Source organism: Notechis scutatus, chromosome 4, assembly GCF_049901735.1.
Source record: "Notechis scutatus isolate UNSWTSFEM ecotype Mainland chromosome 4, rNotScu1.2, whole genome shotgun sequence".
In the NCBI taxonomy this organism is placed as follows: domain Eukaryota; kingdom Metazoa; phylum Chordata; class Lepidosauria; order Squamata; family Elapidae; genus Notechis; species Notechis scutatus.
The window spans coordinates 67,848,726-67,869,484 of record NC_142012.1 but is presented as its reverse complement, the minus strand read 5'-3'; the positions used below and the strand labels follow the sequence as shown (position 1 = coordinate 67,869,484).

The 20,759-nt window shown below is 36.3% G+C and overlaps 1 protein-coding gene across 3 annotated transcripts in view; it reads left to right on the top strand.

Moving 5' to 3' along the window:
* The window catches only part of RAPGEF2 (Rap guanine nucleotide exchange factor 2), a 172,156-nt gene that overhangs the window by 63,054 nt on the left and 88,343 nt on the right, over positions 1–20,759 (top strand). For 2 of the 3 annotated variants that reach the window (XM_026675831.2, XM_026675829.2), the window contains exons 5-7: positions 3,620–3,695; positions 12,626–12,793; positions 17,612–17,629. In XM_026675831.2, the coding sequence (XP_026531616.1) occupies positions 3,620–3,695; positions 12,626–12,793; positions 17,612–17,629 (262 nt within the window). The remainder of the gene's footprint in view (positions 1–3,619; positions 3,696–12,625; positions 12,794–17,611; positions 17,630–20,759) is intronic. The other variant, XM_026675830.2, reaches the window with a different exon arrangement.

The following is a 20,759-nucleotide window of genomic DNA, read 5'->3' as shown; positions in this document are numbered from 1 at the left end:
CTATATTTTAGGTCTTCTATGATGGTTGTCTCTGTGGGTCTCCTATATACACAGGACATTGCAGTTACATTTTTGGCACAAGTCCTGCAACAGTTCTTCCTTACATTCAGACAAACCCATGCATGCGCGCGCAAAACGTAATTAGCGAACTGGTAGTTACACTGGTTGAATCCCACCACTGGTTTTAATGGTTTTATTTTAGTTGTTTATTTGTAATTGAGTATTGCTTTTGTTATACAGTTTTGTGAGGCTTCCAGATTCACGGATATAAGACAGAAAGCTATATAAAATTAATTAATTTTCTGGAAAGTTTGGAATGCTGTTATTGGCTGTTTGTTGTAAGCATTGTTTTTAAAAGAATTCTGAAATGCAGCATAATTTTGAATGATGTACATTTTGACTTGCAACCCCATTGTGACATTGTCCCTGTAGACTGAATTGAGTTATGAGATGAACTATTAACCTATATTAACACAAAAGCACGCATAGCCTTTATGCATGCATATCCTTTTGCTAAGGGTAGGGAAGACTAATTATTAACAGTCTGTGGTCCTGACTTAGTCTTCAAACAGTTTTTATCTGATGTTAGCAGCTCTATGGAGTATTCATAAAATTGAGTCAAAATTATAGTGCTTGTTATTATGAAGAGTTATTATGAAGTGGAAGACTGCAATCTTGAGAAATTCCTTGACCTGCCCAGGATGCTTTAATCACTAGCTGTTGCCAGATCTGCATAAGGGGAGATGAAATGTATTAACTTCCTGCTGCAGAATTAGGTGGTGGCATTTCTTTCTTCTGTATTTCTATTGTATATAGTTAAAGTGTATTTCTAGTCTGATTGACCGGAGTAATCACAATATAAATAGAAAAATATCTGAGCTCATCTTTTTACACTTAATATGTAGGACTTTATATATGGAGAACACAGAGATATAGTTTACATCTGAACATACAATCACTACTTTTAGGAAAATATTCAGTTCCCTTGATAATGAGTATTTATTCACATTGGTTTCAGCAACTTTACCTCAAATAGTTGACTTTGTGTTCTAAGAATGAAGTGAAATATCTCATGAGGTTGTTTTGGAAAAATGGCTCACTGGATCCAGGCATTTGGTATAATCTGTTATAATGGAATAGTTCATGTTATTGTCCTGTTTGAAAACCATCAAGCCTTCCTGAAGATCAGTATCTCAGACCTGGTGCCTTTATGGAACTCCATAAATACTTTACGCTAAACTCTGGATTACATTGTTAGGCTAGAAATTTCCTCTCCCCAGGTCTCCTTTAAGAAAATGAAAATTATCCTCTAGTAGCTATTAACCCTACTGAGAAGAATGCTAATGCCTTAGTTGATTGAATTCAGTAAATGGGATTACAGGCAAATTAAACTGCATCTTCTCCAATGAACTGAAGCTTTTACAAATTTATAATTCATTTTTGCTAGAATAGCCTACTTTGCTGACATTAAACAACTGTGAGATGTTTTAGAGAACTCAAGATTATGGTGTTTTCTAAGAGCAGAGTGTTAAATTCAATGCAAATGTTAGATTCAATTTTTGTCTAGTACTTTGGTTGTGTTATTTATACTTATTATGCATTTGTAATTTTGATTTTATGATTCTATGGGCATTTTAATTGACTGTATCCTTTTACTGGGTTGCTGTGAATGGCTGTGAGTATTGATTTGATGATACGTAAATTGGATGGATAGATGAATGAATGAATAAAATTAACAAATGTTTGAAGTTATGACTAAGCCCCCCCAAAGCTACTTATAACCTGGTTCAGATGCCATTCCCTCAATCATATGACTGTATTTTGGATGCTCAACAACTGGCTCACATGTACAGCTGTTTGTTGCAACCTACTGTCATATTTATGACATTTTTGCTGGAAATTGGCATTTATTTCCAATTCCTAGCAAAAACTGACCTACATTGAACAATGGGTATACTTAACAAGTGCAGCATTTGCTTTACAACTGTGGTATTTGCTTAGGGATCACCAGAAAAAGGTCGCAAAATCAAGTTGGTTAAGTGATGATCTGCTTTGCAGTCATCATGACATACAACCGTAATTGCAAGGCTCAATTATGGTTATAAGTAAAGAACTACTTGTAATGATAAGTTTTGTAGTATAGCCGTAGGAGATGAAAGACCAAAGTCCTCTATTAAATAATCTGGCGAGAGCAAAGAATTGCTGCATTATCTATACATAATAGCAAAAGTAAATACATCTACCAAGTTTAGTCAAACTACTGTTGATGAGGAGTTGGATGAGAAATAGAAGACACAAGTTTGGGGTGACATCTACCACTAAGTGTCCTCTATAATACTTTTATTTGTATTGTTTTATTAAAATAATAGAGCTACTTTATTGGCCAATGCTTGAACAGATCAAATGGATTTTAGTTGCTAATTGGCATTTCAAAGTTTTAAGCATAAATAGCAAAGAGAAAAAGCTACTAGAATTGGAGCCCATAGCTAGGAATTTATATTTATATTAATATTTCTATTATGCCTAATGTTTTCTTAACTTTATAATCACTATTTTATATTCCTACTAAAGAGTAATTCCTATATATTTCACTATTTTAATAAATAAAAATTAAAAAATTAAAAGATAAGCTGATGGCCTGACAATGATTTAAAATATGATGTTTTCTAATAATTTGCTAGGTTATAACAATTCAGTCTATTTCCTTTTCCTTGGAAACCCACAATGAAGAAAACCTGACCATATCCTTATTCATTGAACCTTTAATCAGTGATTTCCTAGTGTTCTTTGAGCAACATTCCCTGTTTTATTTTTTTGTCCAAGTGAGATCATTGTGATGATAAGGGACAAATTATCTAGAACAGGGGTGTCGTCAAACTCATGTCGTCATGTCATCACGTGACATATCACAACTCCCCCCCTTCGCTAAACCAAGAGTGGGCGTGGCCAGCGCATAATACATCCAGCCCACAGGCTGTGAGTTTGACACTCCTGGTCTAGAATATTGGGATATTATAAACCTTGTACAGTGTATAATGAGGAACAAATAGTTATTTTAACTGTCACACATTATTCCATATAAAATACCTTTGGAGGTAGATGTCAAATTCAAGGTGTTCTTGCCACCTGGTAACTGTAAAGAAAAAGTGGAGTCTAAAGAGAGAGACTGCTCCAGAAAGCCTGCAAATCAGTCCACCCTAAGAAAAACTTCATTAGTTTAAATAAACTGCTCTCAAATCATCTTCTAAATATATGGTTGTTACTGTGATTATTTAGGAACAGGATTAATAGAAGGTGGTTGATATCTGTTCTGCCGTCAACCTTCAGCTCAACCAAAGAATAAAAAAGTCTGGGTAACAGCATTATAATCAGTGGTAACATAATCCATTTAGAATAGTTGAACTCATTATTTAAATGTGGGGTATTAATGGTAAATTTTACACACTTCTCCCCCCCCCCCCCATTAGAGAGAGCTGTAATGCACTGTAAAGCAGTATATAAGTAAGTGTTATTGCTATTAGCAATGATATCAGCTAACAGTTGTTATAGCATTAATTTGTTTAGAAGTTTCTTTGATTTTTCAGTTTTTTTTCTTCTAAATGTTTTTTCTCTCCTTTAGTTTTGGGAAACGCTCTGCAGGAAGCTTCAGGCGTGGCTGTGAATGCATTGTTCTAGAACCATCTGAAATGATTGTGGTAGGTATAGCTAGATTAATGCCAGTAAAAAGTCATTTTGCTATATTGTAGTTATTATTCGCCAAAATACTTCTGCTAGCAATAGGGAGACTGTCTACAATCTTAATTTTTTTTTAAACAAATTTTATTAATTTTTAAAAGCATACAAAACATACAAGATAAACATAAAACCTTTTTTCTAAAAATTTCTAAAAATTATTTGAAAGTTTTACAACATTAACACATTTCCTTACAATCACATATTTTCCCTTTCTAACTTGCTTTATTTTCTTCTATCTTTCTCTCCATTGTCCTTTTCTAACCTTTCTCCAAGGTTTTATTAACTCATTCAAACATAAACACATAAGAACACAAAACATATAAACATAAAAAAAAAAAAATCTTTTCTGAAAGTTGCTTAATCCCGGGTCAAAACTCTTTGCACAGACACCAACTCAAATTCATATTCATTTTATATGCCATTCCATATCAATATTACCATTTTCAATTTTTTATATAGCTTCTTCTCTCTCTTAGATTCTCTTAATTTTATTTTATTTATCTCATCTCAATTCAAATCATAATATTTATTATTCTTTGTCTGTTTATTTCCAGCTATCGATTTATCTTTCTTCTTAAAAAAAAAAAGCTTCTCCTGTACACTAATTGGAGTATGACGCCTTTACCTCTTTCCCCCTACATTTATAATACTTAATATAAAATACCTAACTTACATTGGGATTCTATTTGGTACATTCTAAAATTATACAATATTATCAATACCAATACTAATCTATTCATTAATATTCATATTCTTTTATATCATAAACACTTAGCACATTACTTTTCAATTAATTAACATACTTTTGTGGGAGCACCTACTTTCCATAATTATTCCCCCCCACGTCACATATTTTAAATCATTATTTCATTAAGGTATTCCTGCTTCTCCTACTTCAAATCTCTCCTTTCCAAAAAAAAAAAATTCCCACTGAAATAACACAATCTAATTAATATTGACATTCATTTATATCTTTCTCTCCAACTCCTTTATATCTTAACCATTTTATCCATTTCAATTAAATAACATGCCTTTTGGGAATACTTATATTTTCCACAATTAATTCCCCCCCCCATCATATCTCAAATCCTTATTTCATAAAATGTTCCCCTTTTCTTAAGACAAGTTTCACTAAGTTATATTAAACATTTTATCACACCTTAAATTACACATTATTTCCAACTTTCTAAAATTATTTCTAAATACAAATATAAAAAACAATCTTATGTACCTCTAGAATCCCTTTATCAATAAAGCTTACCCATTATCTCTAAAAAACTTTTGTTTCTTTACATCTTGCTCTCTACTATTGAGGCTTCTCATCCCCTTTCTCCCTTGCTTATTCTTCTCTCTGTCCTCTTTACCCCTTTGCCTCTCCACCTCCCCTTTTCTCTGCTTTCCTCCTTTCTGTTGTCTTCTAACATAATATCTCTTTTTCATCTTGTTTTTCTCTTTTTTGATTGCTTTTATAGGTCTTAAAGTCTCTTTTCCCTTTTTCTCTTTCTCCTTTCCTTCCCCAGCCAAAGTCACTTGTTCATCAAAAATGGCTTCTTCTTTGTCCCAGTCGTCCTGTTGTCCATTCAATTTTACATAAGTGTAGACCGCCATTTCTAAATACTGAAAAAGAGTATCAAAAACGTCCTTCCTTTCCTGCTTTTCTTTCTCATATTTTTGATATAAAAGTTTCAATCTGTCCACAAGTAATGCCATTATAAAGAGAAAAAGTTTTCCCAAGCAACCACCCAAGTGCTTTTAATCAGAGATAATTCTCAAAAGTGGTAAAATCACCAAGCAATCCAAATAGGTTAATTCTTTTAAGCACTTTCTCCTTCACTTTCTCTTTCTGGGATTGGAGTTTGATCACAAAGTTCCATTTAATATATATCTTTCAGAAGCCTTGTTAGTATTTATAGCTCTTTAAAAATCCAGGCAGTCTTCTCCTTATTTTCAAATTCTAATCCAATTTTTCCCTCTCCCTTCCCACTCACAGCAAAAAAAAAATTTTTTTTAAGCCTTTTTAAAAAAAGAATCATTCAGAAATCCTTATCTCTTCAGTATTTAATTACCTAGATTTTCAGATTTCTCTTGTTATTCCATCTGCTGTCACGTTAGGAAGGAGAGTGAAGAAAAAAAAAACGTTCCCTTTTAGAATTCTGTGCGCCGCTTGTAACTCTCTCTGGAAACAATGTAGCAACTTCTCCGTAGCAATTTTCAAGCCCCAGGAAACTTTCTTATCCCTTGGCAACTTTATCCCGGTCCAGAAACAACTCTCACAATTTCTCCGATTTTCTTCCTCCTGCACAATCTTATCCGTTTGCAGGTTTCTTCATGGCGGCCATTGCTGACCGCCGCTCCTCCGCCTCGGGAAAAGGGGGTTTTGCTGGCTGGGGAGGGGGTCTGCGACACCCCTTGCCCCTTTCCAGGTCCCCCTATCTTCAGCTGCCCCTGCAGGGTCAGCTATATCCCCCAGATCCAAACGGATCGGGGGAACCTTAACAGTGAGCTCAGCAGGGATCGCGCTGGATCGCAAATCCCTGCCGCTGCCGAAGCCTCGCAAACCGGAAGCCTACAATCTTAATTTTTTTAGTGACTTGGAACATCTGATAAAGAAAGTTTTTGTCCATAGGAAAACAAAAAACTTTAACTGTTTGCTTTGTAGGTTTTAACCCCAGCCCCAATAAAGAATGATTTCAAAAGTGTTGGGAAAAATAAATTGGAGCAGTACTTTTTGTTGTTTTAATTTATTTTATAATTTCCTTAATTTAAATAGATCCCATCTTGTTTTGCATAAATTTAAGTTCCTTCATCTTTCCTTATTCTACACAGTTTAGAAGTGACAAAAATTTCAATTCCTAGTTTGGCTGAACTTGTGACCAATATATCTCTTCAAACCATTCAAAAATTTTAGCAATGGGGAACTTCCGGTTTGTCGGCTTCGCGGCGGCAGGGATTTGCGAAGCTGCGCGATCCCTGCCGCGCTAGCCGTTTTGGGGCTCCGACCCAGCCGGGGCGGAGCTAGGCTGCCCTGCAGGGGCAGCTGAAGGTAGGGGATCCGGAGAAGGGTTTGGGGGTGCTGCAGACCCCCTCCTGGCCGGCAGAACTCCCTTTTCCCAGGACGGTGCAGCGGCGGTCTGTAATGGCCGCCACAAAGAAGCTGGCAGCCGGGTAAGAATGCGCAGGAGGAAGTGGAGAAAGTGATTGAGAGGAGAAAGTTTTTCTTGGCTCCTAGGACTCTAAGACATATCTAATAAAATTCCTGAAAAGTATGACTTTCTGAATTATACCTGCCAGAAGAGGAAAAAAGCGGCTGTGAAGGTGCTGAAAGGATAGCTTTCCCTCTTTTCCTACGGAATAAATAACTGGATATTAAGAAACCTATTTCTTTTAGGTGAAAATTGATTTTAAGCGATGAGTGGGAAGAGAGGATTAAAAAGAAAACATTTGTATGCTAAGATTTGTTGGAGCAGATGCCTTAAGGATTTGAAGACTAGAATATATTGCAATAAGATTTTAAACAGATTTGGACTTTCTTTCTCTTGGATTGATATTGCCCCAGAAGGAGAAAGTGAGAATTCTGCCTTGGTTTGGACTGACTGATAACTTTGGGACTGTTTTATTTTTTTTTTATTTTCTTTTGAATATTCTGGTTGTTGTAAGAAGAAAGAAGGGAAAAGAAAAGAAAAGATTTATAATGGCTCTTTCTGTTGAGGAACTAAGAAAAGAATATGAACAAGCAAAAAAAATGGTAAAGATGGTGTGGAAGAAGCTTTCCTTTTCTTAGAAATGGCGCTTATTAATTATCAACAAACATTACAACAGATGAAGACAGCAGAGGAACAAGAAAGAAAGAAAGGAGCCATCTTTAATGAATCTCAGAACTTGATCCAGAAAGAAGGAAGAGAGAAAGAAAAGAAAAGAAGAGAAAAGAAGAAAATTAAAGGACTTAAGGACTTAAGATTTAAAAAACATTTAAGAAAGGGAAAAATAAGGTGCAAAACCAATATGATGATAGTAAACAAAAGGAAAAGGAATACGACAGAGAAGGGAAGCTGGCAAGGCAGAGGCTAGAAGAAGGGGGGTAGAAAGGTTTGTTGGGAGAAGAAAGAAAGGAAAAGGTGGAGAAAAGCTACAATGTCTTGAAATTAAATGAAAAAAAGAAGCTTTTTTGGATAATGGATAAAGTATAATTTTTTTTTTAAAAAAAAAGATTTTGCAAGGTACATAAGATGAGATGGTAGTATTGTAATGATTTAAGAGTTGATAAGAGATTAAAATGTTAAAATGTTTAAAAATGATTGGCTTTAAAACTTAATAATAGGGAGGTTTAGAATATTGTTTTAATTAAAGAGTTTAATAAGACTATGGTATTGATGTTATTATAAAATTTTATTATAGTATCTTTTTAATATTTGGATTTATTGTCTAATTATGTACTTAATTATGTTGGATGTATTAGTTAGATAGAATGTACCAAGCAAAATCGGATTGGGTATTAGATATTATTTTAAAGATTAATTTGATTAACTTAGGGGAGATAGAAAGGCATCAGACTCTGATTAATGATTTCAGGAGAAACTTATTTTCTTTTTTTTTTATAAGGAATGAGACAAAGGGATGATAAAAATGGACAAAAGATATAAATATAATGATTCAAATTAAGATGATTAATTAAGATAGAAGTAAGAAGTGTGAAATATGTGGGGAAGTTAATATAGAAGGCTTAGAATGGTAAATAAAATAAGTAATGATATGTAAGATGAGCATGAATATAATTGAAGTCCATGAAGAGAGAGACACCTGGGTCCAAGTTACTTTCAAAAGATTTTTTTTATGTTTTGTGTGTTGTGTGTGTATATGTCTTTTTGGGGGAGAATTAGTTAAAAATTGTAGAAATATAGATTGAGAATAATGGTAACTAAGTCAGAAAGAAACAGATGAAATAATAATAATGATATTGAATAAGACTAAAGAGAAGTAAAGAGAAATTGAATAAGAGGTTTTGGTATGTTGTATGGAAATGGTTTAAAACAGAATTATAATTTATCTGACTTGTTAAATTGACAATGAAAAAAGGTTTAAACATGTAATGAATAATGACAATTTGTGTGTTTTAAAAATTAATAAAACTTGTTATATAAAAAAAAAAAAAAAAAAAAAAAAAAATTTTAGCAATGGGTTCTCTGCCTGGTTGCTGGGTGGGCGTGGCCATGGTGGGCGTGGCCTAGTCAGCCTCCTGCACCTCAGCGGGGAGGTGTTTTTGCATTCCCTGGGCTCTGGAGGTTTTCCTCGAGCCTCTGGGTGGGCGAAAACGGCCTCCCTGGCCTCCAGAGGCTCTCTGGAAGCCGGAAATGGGCCTGTTTCCAGCCTTCCCGAACTTCTAGGATGCCCGTTTTTTGCCCTCCCCAAGTCTCTGCGCGCGCCCTGCACTTGCCTGCATTCAAAATGGGCCATGTTGGGAGGGGTGGGGTGGGCGGGGCCAGACAAGAGTGGGATTTGGGGGTTCTCTGAACTGTGTAGAATCTTAGCTAGAGGGTCTCCGCGAACCCCCAGCAGCCCACCCCTGCTTCAAACTTTAGGAGAAATGAGAGCTACAAAGTAGGTCAGGCCATTTCACAAATGCCAACAATGCAAGGTTTAATTTGCTTATTTTAACAGTGTTTGAGTAAACAAGTTTGAACTTAGTATTTGGGTGGGAATATCATGAAATCCCAGGCTGAATTGGGGTGTTGAAAAAACAACAACAACCAGGGCCTTCCGGTTTGCGAGGCTTCGGCAGCGGCAGGGATTTGCGATCCAGCGCGATCCCTGCCGAGCTCACTGCCAAGGTTCCCCTGATCCGTTTGGATCTGGGGGATATAGCTGCCCTGCAGGGGCAGCTGAAGACAGGGGGGATCTGGAAAGGGGGTAAGGGGTGTCGCAGACCCCCTCCCCAGCCAGCAAAACCCCCTTTTCCCTAGGCAGAGGAGTGGCGGTCAGCAATGGCCGCCATGAAGAAACCTGCAAACGGATAAGATTGTGCAGGAGGAAGAAAAACGGGGAAATCGTGAGAGTTGTTTCTGGACCGGGATAAAGTTGCCAAGGGATAAGAAAGTTTCCTGGGGCTTGAAAATTGCTACGAAGAAGTTGCTACATTGTTTCCAGAGAGAGTTACAAGCGGCGCACAGAATTCTAAAAGGGAAAGTTTTTTTTTTTTCCTTCACTCTCCTTCCTAACGTGACAGCGGATGGAATAACAAGAGAAATCTGAAAATCTAGGTAATTAAATACTGAAGAGATAAGGATTTCTGAATGATTTTTTTTTAAAAAGACTTAACATTTTTTTTTTTTGCTGTGAGTGGGAAGGGAGAGTGAAAAATTGGATTAGAATTTGAAAATAAGGAGAAGATTGCCTGGATTTTTAAAGAGCTATAAATACTAACAAGGCTTCTGAAAGATATATATTAAATGGAACTTTGTGATCAAACTCCAATCCCAGAAAGAGAAAGTGAAGGAGAAAGTGCTTAAAAGAATTAATCTACTTGGATTGCTTGGTGATTTTACCACTTTTGAGAATTATCTCTGATTAAAAGCACTTGGGTGGTTGCTTGGGAAAACTTTTTCTCTTTATAATGGCATTACTTGTGGACAGATTGAAACTTTTATATCAAAAATATGAAAAAGAAAAGCAAGAAGGGAAGGACGTTTTTGATACTCTTTTTCAGTATTTAGAAATGGCGGTCTACACTTATGTAAAATTGAATGGACAACAGGACGACTGGGACAAAGAAGAAGCCATTTTTGATGAACAAGTGACTTTGGCTGGGGAAGGAAAGGAGAAAGAGAAAAAGGAAAAAGAGACTTTAAGGCCTATAAAAGCAATCAAAAAAGAGAAAAACAAGATGAAAAAGAGATATTATGTTAGAAGACAACAGAAAGGAGGAAAGCAGAGAAAAAGGGAGGTGGAGAGGCAAAGGGGTAAAGAGGACAGAGAGAAGAGTTTTGACCCGGGATTAAGCAACTTTCAGAAAAGATGTTTTTTTTTTTATGTTTATATGTTTTGTGTTCTTATGTGTTTATGTTTGAATGAGCTAATAAAACCTTGGAGAAAGGTTAGAAAAGGACAATGGAGAGAAAGATAGAAGAAAATAAAGCAAGTTAGAAAGGGAAAATATGTGATTGTAAGGAAATGTGTTAATGTTGTAAAACTTTCAAATAATTTTTAGAAATTTTTAGAAAAAAGGTTTTATGTTTATCTTGTATGTTTTGTATGCTTTTAAAAATAAAATTTGTTTAAAAACAACAACAACAAAACAACAACAACAACAACAACCACCTTGAAGAAGGCAATAGCAAACTACTTCTGTAATGTTGTCAAGAAAGCTATATAGAAGTATCAGTGAAGAACTTGGTAACAGCATAGATTTAAAGGAAACTATTTTACACGAATATTGTATTACTGTTTGAAGCCTAGTCCAAAAGGGCAGCAAGTTCATAGCAGCACTAATACATCTGGTTTTTCTGTCAGAGCAATGCCAGAGTGTTCTGGAATTGGAGGAGATTTTGATTTCTCTTGTGCCAAGGGCAGACCACTCACTGTTGATCCTCAATTTCTCAGGTGCCACTTCCATCCACAGGGAGGCTGAACCTATTGGATCAGCCCATCCCAGGTGCTTAATGGACCCAACTGGATTCCAGGTGGAACTTGGGGTTATTTTGGAAAGCCTGCTACTCGGTGTGATTGAAGCTTTGGTGACTGTGTGGAAAAAACAGTGACAGTAGCTTTAGATCAGATTGTGCCTTAGTAGTGTCTCCACACCCAGGATTCCTGATGTTACCCCATGGTATACAATGGAATTAAGGGAAACTAAGTGGATTAAGGGGCATCTAGACCATCTCTGGAGAAACACAAGGACCGAAGACAATTGGACAAGAGCTAGAGCCGCTATTCATGCCTAACTCATAGCAATAAGGTTTGTGAATACTACTGGGAGCTACTTCTCTTCCCTTTTTGTGTTTGCTGATAGCTGCCTCTTCCAGGTGACTTGTTCCCTACTTGGAGGGAGCAGTGCTGAAATATACCTAAAAGATTGCTGTGAAGAATATGCTGAACATCTGGCAGATAAAATTGGTTGCATTTGCTCTACATTGGACCCTTAGGGCAGAGTCTGTGGAGGTGATGGGAACTACATCTTGCAAGGTGATCTGGGACAAGAGTGAGCCTGTTGAACCTGAGGAAATGGGTAGGGCTCTCTCAGCCACCTGTGTGTTAGATCTGTGCCCCTTCTGGTTAATGAAGCCTCTCAGGAGGGGATGGATGGGGGAATCTGGCCAATAGTTAACTCCTCCTGAAGAGAGAAAATGGTCCTGTCAGTTCTTAAAGAGGTCGTGGTGCTCCCCTGCCTCAAAGGACCATTATTCAACCCAGCTAGCCTGGACAATTTTTGTCTAACCTCTCCTTTCTAGGGAAGGTGGTAAAGAGTGTTGCATGGCAGCTTCCGAGAAGTCTGGATAAAGCAAATTATCTAGACTCCTTTCAGTCAGGGTTAGAGCAGGGTTTGGTACTTCAATGGCATTGGTCATGCTTGTGGATGACTTCTGATGGGAGCGGGATGAAGGTAACATACTGGCCAAAGACTAGTACAGATAATAAACACAATAAAATTTAAGACAGAGTTAAAATACATTTGTAAAATGTAACAACTATAGGTGAGATCCAGGATAGAAATAATATCTAAAATTCATTCTCTTTTAAAGCAGTTGGAGTCACTATTTAAAATATACAATTTGTAGGTAGTAAACTGTGATTTCATATCCTCAGAATAAAACAAATCTTTGCAAATGCATTGGAGACCATCTGTTAATGTTGCTTAAAATACATTGAAAGTACATTATTATATTTGCTTATTTATTAGGTGGATTACATGGATGAAAATGAAGAGTATTTCCAGCGACAAGCTTCACATAGACAATCTAGAAGGAGATTTAGAAAAATCAACCAAAAAGGAGAAAGACAAACAATTATTGATACTGTGGATGCTTATCCTGTAGGGAAACCACCCTTACCTAGAGGTTATCATACGGTAAGCTGTCAATATTTGTATAGTGTATGTTACAGTATGAGAATTAGACTATAAAATTGCTAATCATTAACTATTTTCTACTGTGAAAACAGATATGATCAAATTATTCCCTGTATAGAAGTTGCCTTGCTTTTATAATAAGTAGTTATTATGTGCAGAATGCATTTTAATGTGATGGATATTTAAAGTACATTTTACATTAACTCTATGTCTGAAGATTCATATCAATGAATTATTGTTACCTCATTCCAAAGAACAAATTTGTGATGTGTTATCTATGTAAGCTCAATTTTACGTTGTCTCTTTTCAACATATTAAACCAGACTGTGTATCTTCCACTGGTATGCTGACATAATATTACATCATTTAACAAATCAGAACCAAATCTTTATCCTCTGAGAGAGCATTATGTTGCATAATTAGTTTGCCAATGATTTGGGTACTCTAGCTGAAGAAGTCATATTTTAGTTTAATGTTATAATATTTGTCTATTGTTTAAAAGTATTTGTATTTTGAAATACCAGAGTCTTCGTGTCAGCATTCCATAGTACAAGAATGATGCGATAGCTTATACTGCCATTTTTCATTATGAAAGTAGGTTTCTGGAGCAAATTATATGATGAAATAAATGAAGTACATATACATTGAGTGTGGCATTATAAATATCTTTGGTCACAACATTAATGCTAAGTAGAGTATTTTTGTTTGTTCGTTATGTTTAAATATGCTGCTTTTTTAAAAGCTTGAGATGGTACAGTACTAAACAAAATTTATATTTCTCAAAAATGTAATTTTATTTAAAAATTCTACATAAAAACAAGAGAGAAGAAATTTTCCTTGTTCTAGAAAGAGGCTCTGGCTTGTGGCTCTTGCTTCTGAAAGCCTAACGGTTTCCTGACAAATAGATGGGCTCAAATAGCAGAACTATTTTAACTTCTGATTTGCAAATGGGGTCCTGAGGAGAGAATTACTGCTGAAGAGATTAAGATTTTTGTAGAACATAGAATAAGAACATAGAATAATAAAGTTGGATATACTCACTGTGCACGTATTAATTTTAAGACTAACACTTTGAGTTAGTCCATGGGTAAATTGTGTAACATAAATTGCATAGTATTAACTTCTTTTTATTCCCAGTTACAATATTAGGCATTTCATTCTGTACCAATAGAGAATTTGATAACTATTTTCACTACATAATAACATGAAGAATCAGACTTGAAAGTTACATAAAGAAGAATTAGCTTGGGAAGACATGACATTTTATGAGAGGAAAAAGTCTTTTGATTAATTTTATAATTTTGATACAGTGAATTAATCTTCATTATAATCTTCATTAATCTTCAATAAAACACTAGGGATTCCTTTAGTCAACTGACCCCATCTCAGACCACACCAACAACAGCCAAACCTTCCACAACTGACCCCAACCCATTGCATTTACAACCTCTGGTGATCACAGAAAAAGAAGTGCAAGATCTATTTCACAGACAAAAGCCAGGAAAAGCACCAGGGCCAGACAAGATAACTCCTCCTTGCTTAAAAGTCTGTGCCGAACAATTGACCCCCATCTTCAATAAATCACTAGAGATGTGCTATGCTCCTTCTTGCTTCAAATGTTCTACTATCAACCCAGTGCCAAAGAAACCCTCCATCAAGGAACTGAATGACTACAGACCAGTTGCTCTAACATCTGTAGTTATGAAAACCTTTGAAAGGCTAGTGCTGTCCCACCTGAAAACCATCATGGACCTGCTGCTAGACCTGCTGCAATTTGCATACCGAGCAACTAGATCGACAGGTGATGCTGTTAATATGGCTCTGCACTACATACTAGGTCTTTGAATCTCCAAAGACCTATGCAAGAGTCCTCTTTGTAGATTTCAGTTCAGCATTCAATACGATTATTCCAGACATTCTTCTAACTAAACTAAACCAGCTAGCAGTACCTGAACACACTTGTAAGTGGATCATAAGCTTCTTAACAGACAGGAAGCAGCAGGTGAAGCTAGGCAGAATCACATCTGATACCTGTACAATTAGCACAGCCTCCCCCCCCCTCCCAAGGCTGTGTGCTCTCTCCACTTCTCTTCTCCCTATATACCAATGACTGCATCTCAAATGATCCATCTGTTAAACTGCTGAAGTTTGCAGATGATACAACTGACTGGTGTCATCTGAGGCAACGATGAATCCGCATACAGACGGGAGGTTGAACAACTAGCCACATGATGCGACTGGAACAATCTGGAAGTGAACACACTCAAAACTGTAGAAATGGTGGTAGACTTTAGAGAAACCTTCCCATACTACCACCTCTTACAATACTAGACAGCACAGTATCAACAGTAGAGACCTTCGAATTTCTAGATTCCATCATATCTTAAGACCTAAAATGGACACCTAACATCAAAAACATCATAAAAAAAGCACAACAAAGAATGTTCTTTCTGCGCAACTCAGAAAGCTCAAACTGCCCAAGGAGCTGCGGATCCAGTTCTACAGAAGAATTCTTGAGTCTGTCATCTGCATCTCTATAATTGTCTGGTTTGGTTCTGCAACTCAACAAGACAGACACAGACTTCAGTGGATAATTAGGACTTCAGAAAAAACAATTACTACCAACCTGCCTTCCATGGAGGACCTGTATACTGCACAAGTCAAAAAAAGGGCTGTGAAAATATTTAAAGACCCCTCACATCCTGGACATCAACTGTTTCAACTCCTACCCTCAAAATGATGCTATAGAGCAGTGGTTCTTAACCTTTTTGAAAGAATTGCCCCCTTGAGCCATTGAGGAAGTTATCATTGCCCTCCCTCCCCCAACATAACCTCTCAATCAGAACACAGGGAAATAATTCTTCAATTTATGCAAACAGATTTTTTGTTTTCTTTAAAATTGTCATCAGGACATATCGATGCAAATAATTTATTTCCAGTCATTTTCCCATATCTCAACTGTGTGAAAAATTCTGATGCCACCCATTGCTTTACTCCCAAACTTCGTGATACAAGTATTTCATTATTATCTTATTTATTCAAGACACTTAAATGCAATGACCACTGAAAACAAAATTCAATTGCAAGAAAATCAAATGCCCGAAAAAACCCAGTAACATTCAATGATTTAATTACAAGTGAATTTTAAGACGCAAAAAGACATATAAAAAGGGCATAAGAACAAACCGTAATGCAGGAACCAAGAATTTCAAGACGAAAACTCTGAAACTAAATTAAGATTCGAGGAAAATATATATTCATGCACACTGTAAAAAGGGTTAAAAAGACACAAAGAAAATTTTTACAGAACATTTTAAAACACAGTTCAATCCACTAATAGCAAGCGATTTTATGTTTTTGTACGACAGATATACAGCTGTTCACTGTATGAAAAAAGTCTCAAGTGTCCCCAAAACTTCTCGCTCCATCGCCCCCATATCACTCCCCTTCCATTCCTTCACCCCCGCATCGCCCCTTTTCGTTCCATCGCCCCCCTGAAAAATGAAATCGCCCAGGTTAAGAACCACTGCTATAGAGCATTGCACACCAGAACAACTAGACACAAGAACATTTTCCCCGAATGCCATCACTCTGCTAAAGAACTAATTCCCTCAACATTGTCCAACTATTTACAAAGTCTCCATTACTATTACTGTTAATCTTCTCATCACTCCTGTCACCCATCCCCTCCACTTGTGACTGTATGACCCCCCTGTATGACCCCCCTGTATGACTTTGTTGCTTGTATCCTTACGATTTATATTGACTGTTTCCTAGTATGATTTGATTGCTTATTTATACCCTATGACTATATTAAGTGTTGTACCTTATCATTCTTGACGAATGTATCTTTTCTTTTTATGTATACTGAGAGCATATACACCAATACAAATTCCTTGTGTGTCTAATCACACTTGGCCAATAAAGAATTCATTCATTTATATAATGCAGAAAATAGAGAATCTTTTGAATCTTTTGGTACCTTCAAGTGCTCTCTCTGATTCTAAAGTATTGGAGAACAACTTTTTCAAGAATGTTTATTCCTTTATGTGTAGCCATTTTCAGTTTATAATTATTGCTGGCCTGTAAATGTTTGCTATCAAATAGTTTTTTCTTGCTGTTTTGTGAATCTTGTTGAATAACCCTGATTATTTATTTTGTTTATATAATAGAATACTTCTCAGGGAAAGGATTGGTAACTTTCTGTATGATTTTATGAATTCTTACATTTGAACTCAATACCTTAAAGATGGGATGGTTTTTGATATGTTTTAAAAAGTATAAAGCAGAAACATCGATACATTTCTCACATTTGCCCAAATACATAGTAGGAGCAGGCAGAGATGCATTTTGGCTGTGGTTCTCATATGTGCTCATTCTAAATATAATGCTTCATTATGCAAGGGTTTTTTTTGTCCTTCACTGTAAAGGCAGCAAATCAGGCTGTAAAATAAAACTTGATTTGCATGTTTGGTTTCTTGATGCAATATCCTTTACTTGATTTATAAAACAAAGATTTGCTGAAATTGCACATGCTCACTGAATTATGTTTTAAAGGCTAAAAGAAATAACATATAGAAAGGAAATATAGATGAAATCTATTAAAGAAAATTGATAAATTTTAGCAATACTAGTTTATATTAAATTACTAATATATAACATTTTATATTAAATTGACTAAGTTGCCTAGGGAAAATCCATTTTAAAAACTTCCTTAGATAATAGCAGTAGCTCATAATAGTATATGTTTTGTTATATCTGATTATGTTCATCTTTTCCTTTCCTCCTACATGGCATTCATTTCATTTTGGCTCACAGGAATGCACTAAACAGCAGGTATTGTAACCTATGTGTATAGTCCTTTAATGTTTATTTTTCCCAAGTTTGGTGTGTGACTAATGTCTTAATTCTGGCTTGTTGCAAATTTGTGTCATATCCCTATTGTTCTACTACATAGTATATATTTTAGTTTGAATTTAAGTCACAAATGTAAATCCTTGTGGCATCATCATTGTTAGCATTTCATTTGTTTTGCTGTTGTTATTTTTGATTGCCTGTGTGGCATCTTTCATTGTTAAAAATCTCATAATTTAAATATACAATGCTTACATATATAAAATAGTGGAACACACCCTTTAAGTATTCTCTTTATAAATTTTTCAGTTTTCATTCTCAAGCAGCAGCTATATGTTACAGATCAGCACCTGTGCTCTATAACAAAAGTTAGTGTTATTTAAGCAACAGTATACAGGTAGTCCTTGACTTATGACCACAGCATAAGTCAGTTATGACTTATGACCAAGTTTCCTTGATAAGCAAGACAATTGTTAAGTGGGTTGTGCCTCATTTTATAACACTTTCATGCCACAATTGTTAAGAAAATCATTGCAGTTGTTAAGTGAATCATGCAGCCATTAAGCAAACCTGACTTCCCCCATTGAATTTGCTTGTCAGAAGCTGGCTGGGACAGTTACAAAGACAATTACCTGACCCGAGGACAGTCATAAATACATGCCAGTTGGCAAGCACCTGAATTTTTATTACATGACCATGGAGATTCTCAACGGTTGTATGTATGAAAACTGATCTTCAGTCAGTGTTGTTTTAACTTTGAACAGTCACTAGAATAGAATAGAATAGAATAGAATAGAATAGAATAGAATAGAATAGAATAGAGAGAATAGAATAGAATAGAATAGAATAGAAGAGAAGAGAATAGAATAGAATAGAATAGAGAATATAATAGAATAGAGAATAGAATATAGAATAGAATAGAATAGAGAATAGAATATAGAATAGAATAGAATAGAATAGAATAGAATAGAATAGAATAGAATAGAATAGAATAGCTTTATTGGCCAAGTGTGATTGGACACACAAGGAATTTGTCTTGGTGTAAATACTCTCAGTATACATAAAGAAAAGGTACATTCATTAAGAATCAAGTATCATAAGGTACAACACTTAATGATAGTCATAGGGTACAATCAACAGTCAAATCATACTAGGAAACAGTCAAGTGGGATGGGTGATAAGGAAATGGTTGTAAGTCAAGGACTACTTGTATATTCAGAATGTAATGGAACGAGCTGAAGTACCAATTGCATATTTAAAATAAAATCTCTGTCATTTTCATTTGCTTAAAATTGAAATGGTATAAGATTTTATACCAAAGTAACTAACATCTATAGCACAGATACAGAGCTGTTGCAGCACCTGTGCCCAAAGTTACGGCTGTTCACATGATCACAATTTGGGTGCCTGGTAGCCCACCTGCACTTATGGCCGCAAGGGTCCTGCAACTCCCTCAATCTGGCTATCTACCCCCATTTATGCCATTTTGGCTTCCTGCTGCCTTGCATTCCACCACCCAGTTCATCTTTGTCGCAGTCTTCTTGCTCCTTCTGCTGTCATGTGATGAATCAGCATCTACTTATTCCTGGGTCCTTCCACACAGAATTAGATGTTTACTTTATCTTAATCTACTCTGCTGTGAAGGAAAAGAAAGAAGCGTTTTTAAAAAATAATTTCATCAAACTTCTGACACATTACATTTAACTTATTTTTTAAAAGACATTGGTTTGCAATATTATATATGCACTAAGTACCAATGTTACTACACAGGTGAAACTCAAAAAATTAGAATATTGTGCAAAAGTTCATTTATTTCAGTAATGCAACTTAAGAGGTGAACCTAATATATGAGATAGACTCATTACATGCAAAGCAAGATAGGTCAAGCCGTGATATGCCATAATTGAGATGATTATGGCTTACAGCTCATGAAAACCCCAAATTCACAATCTCAGAAAATTAGAATATTGTGAAGAGGTTCAATATTCTAGGCTCAAAGTGTCCCACTCTAATCAGCTAATTAAGCCATAACACCTGCAAAGGGTTCCTGAGCCTTTAAATGGTCTCTCATTCTGGTTCAGTAGGAATCACAATCATGGGAAAGACTGCTGACCTGCCAGTTGTGCAGAAAACCATCATTGACACCCTCCCTAAGGAGGGAAAGCCTCAAAAGGTAATTGCAAAAGAAGTTGGATGTTCCCAAAGTGCTGTATCAAAGCACATTAATAGAAAGTTATGTGGAAGGGAAAAGTGTGGAAGAAAAGGTGCACAAGCAGCAGGGATGACCGCAGCCTGGAGAGGATAGTCAGGAAAAGGCCATTCAAAAGTGTTGGGGACTTTCACAAGGAGTGGACAGAGGGTGGAGTCAGTGCATCAAGAGCCACCACACAGAGACGGATCCTGGACATGGGCTTCAAATGTCGTATTCCTCTTGTCAAGCCGCTCCTGAACAACAAATGTCAGAAGCGTCTTACCTGAGCTAAAGAAAAACAGAACTGGTCTGTTGCTCAGTGGTCCAAAGTCCTGATGAGAGCAACTTTTGCATCTCATTTGGAAACCAAGGACCCAGAGTCTGGAGGAAGAATGGAGAGGCACATACTGCAAGATGCTTGAAGTCCAGTGTGATGTTTCCACAGTCTGTGTTAATTTGGGGGGCCATGTCATCATCTGGTGTTGGTCCACTGTGCTTCATTAAGTCCAGGGTCAACGCAGCCGTCTACCAGGAGATTTTGGAGCACTTCATGCTTCCTTCTGCAAATGAGCTTTATGGGGATGCTGACTTCATTTTCCAGCAGGACTTGGCACCTGCCCACACTGCCAAAAGCACCAAAACCTGGTTCAATGACCGTGGGATTACTGTGCTTGATTGGCCAGCAAACTTGCCTGACCTGAACCCCATAGAGAATCTATGGGGCATTGCCCAGAGAAAGATGAGAGACATGAGACCGAACAATGCAGAAGAGCTGAAGGCCGCTATGGAAGCATCCTGGTCTTCCATAACACCTCAGGCTGATAGCTTCCATGCCACACCGCATTGAGGCAGTAATTGCTGCAAAAGGGGCCTAAACCAAGTACTGACTACATCTGCATGCTTATACTTTTCAGAAGTCCG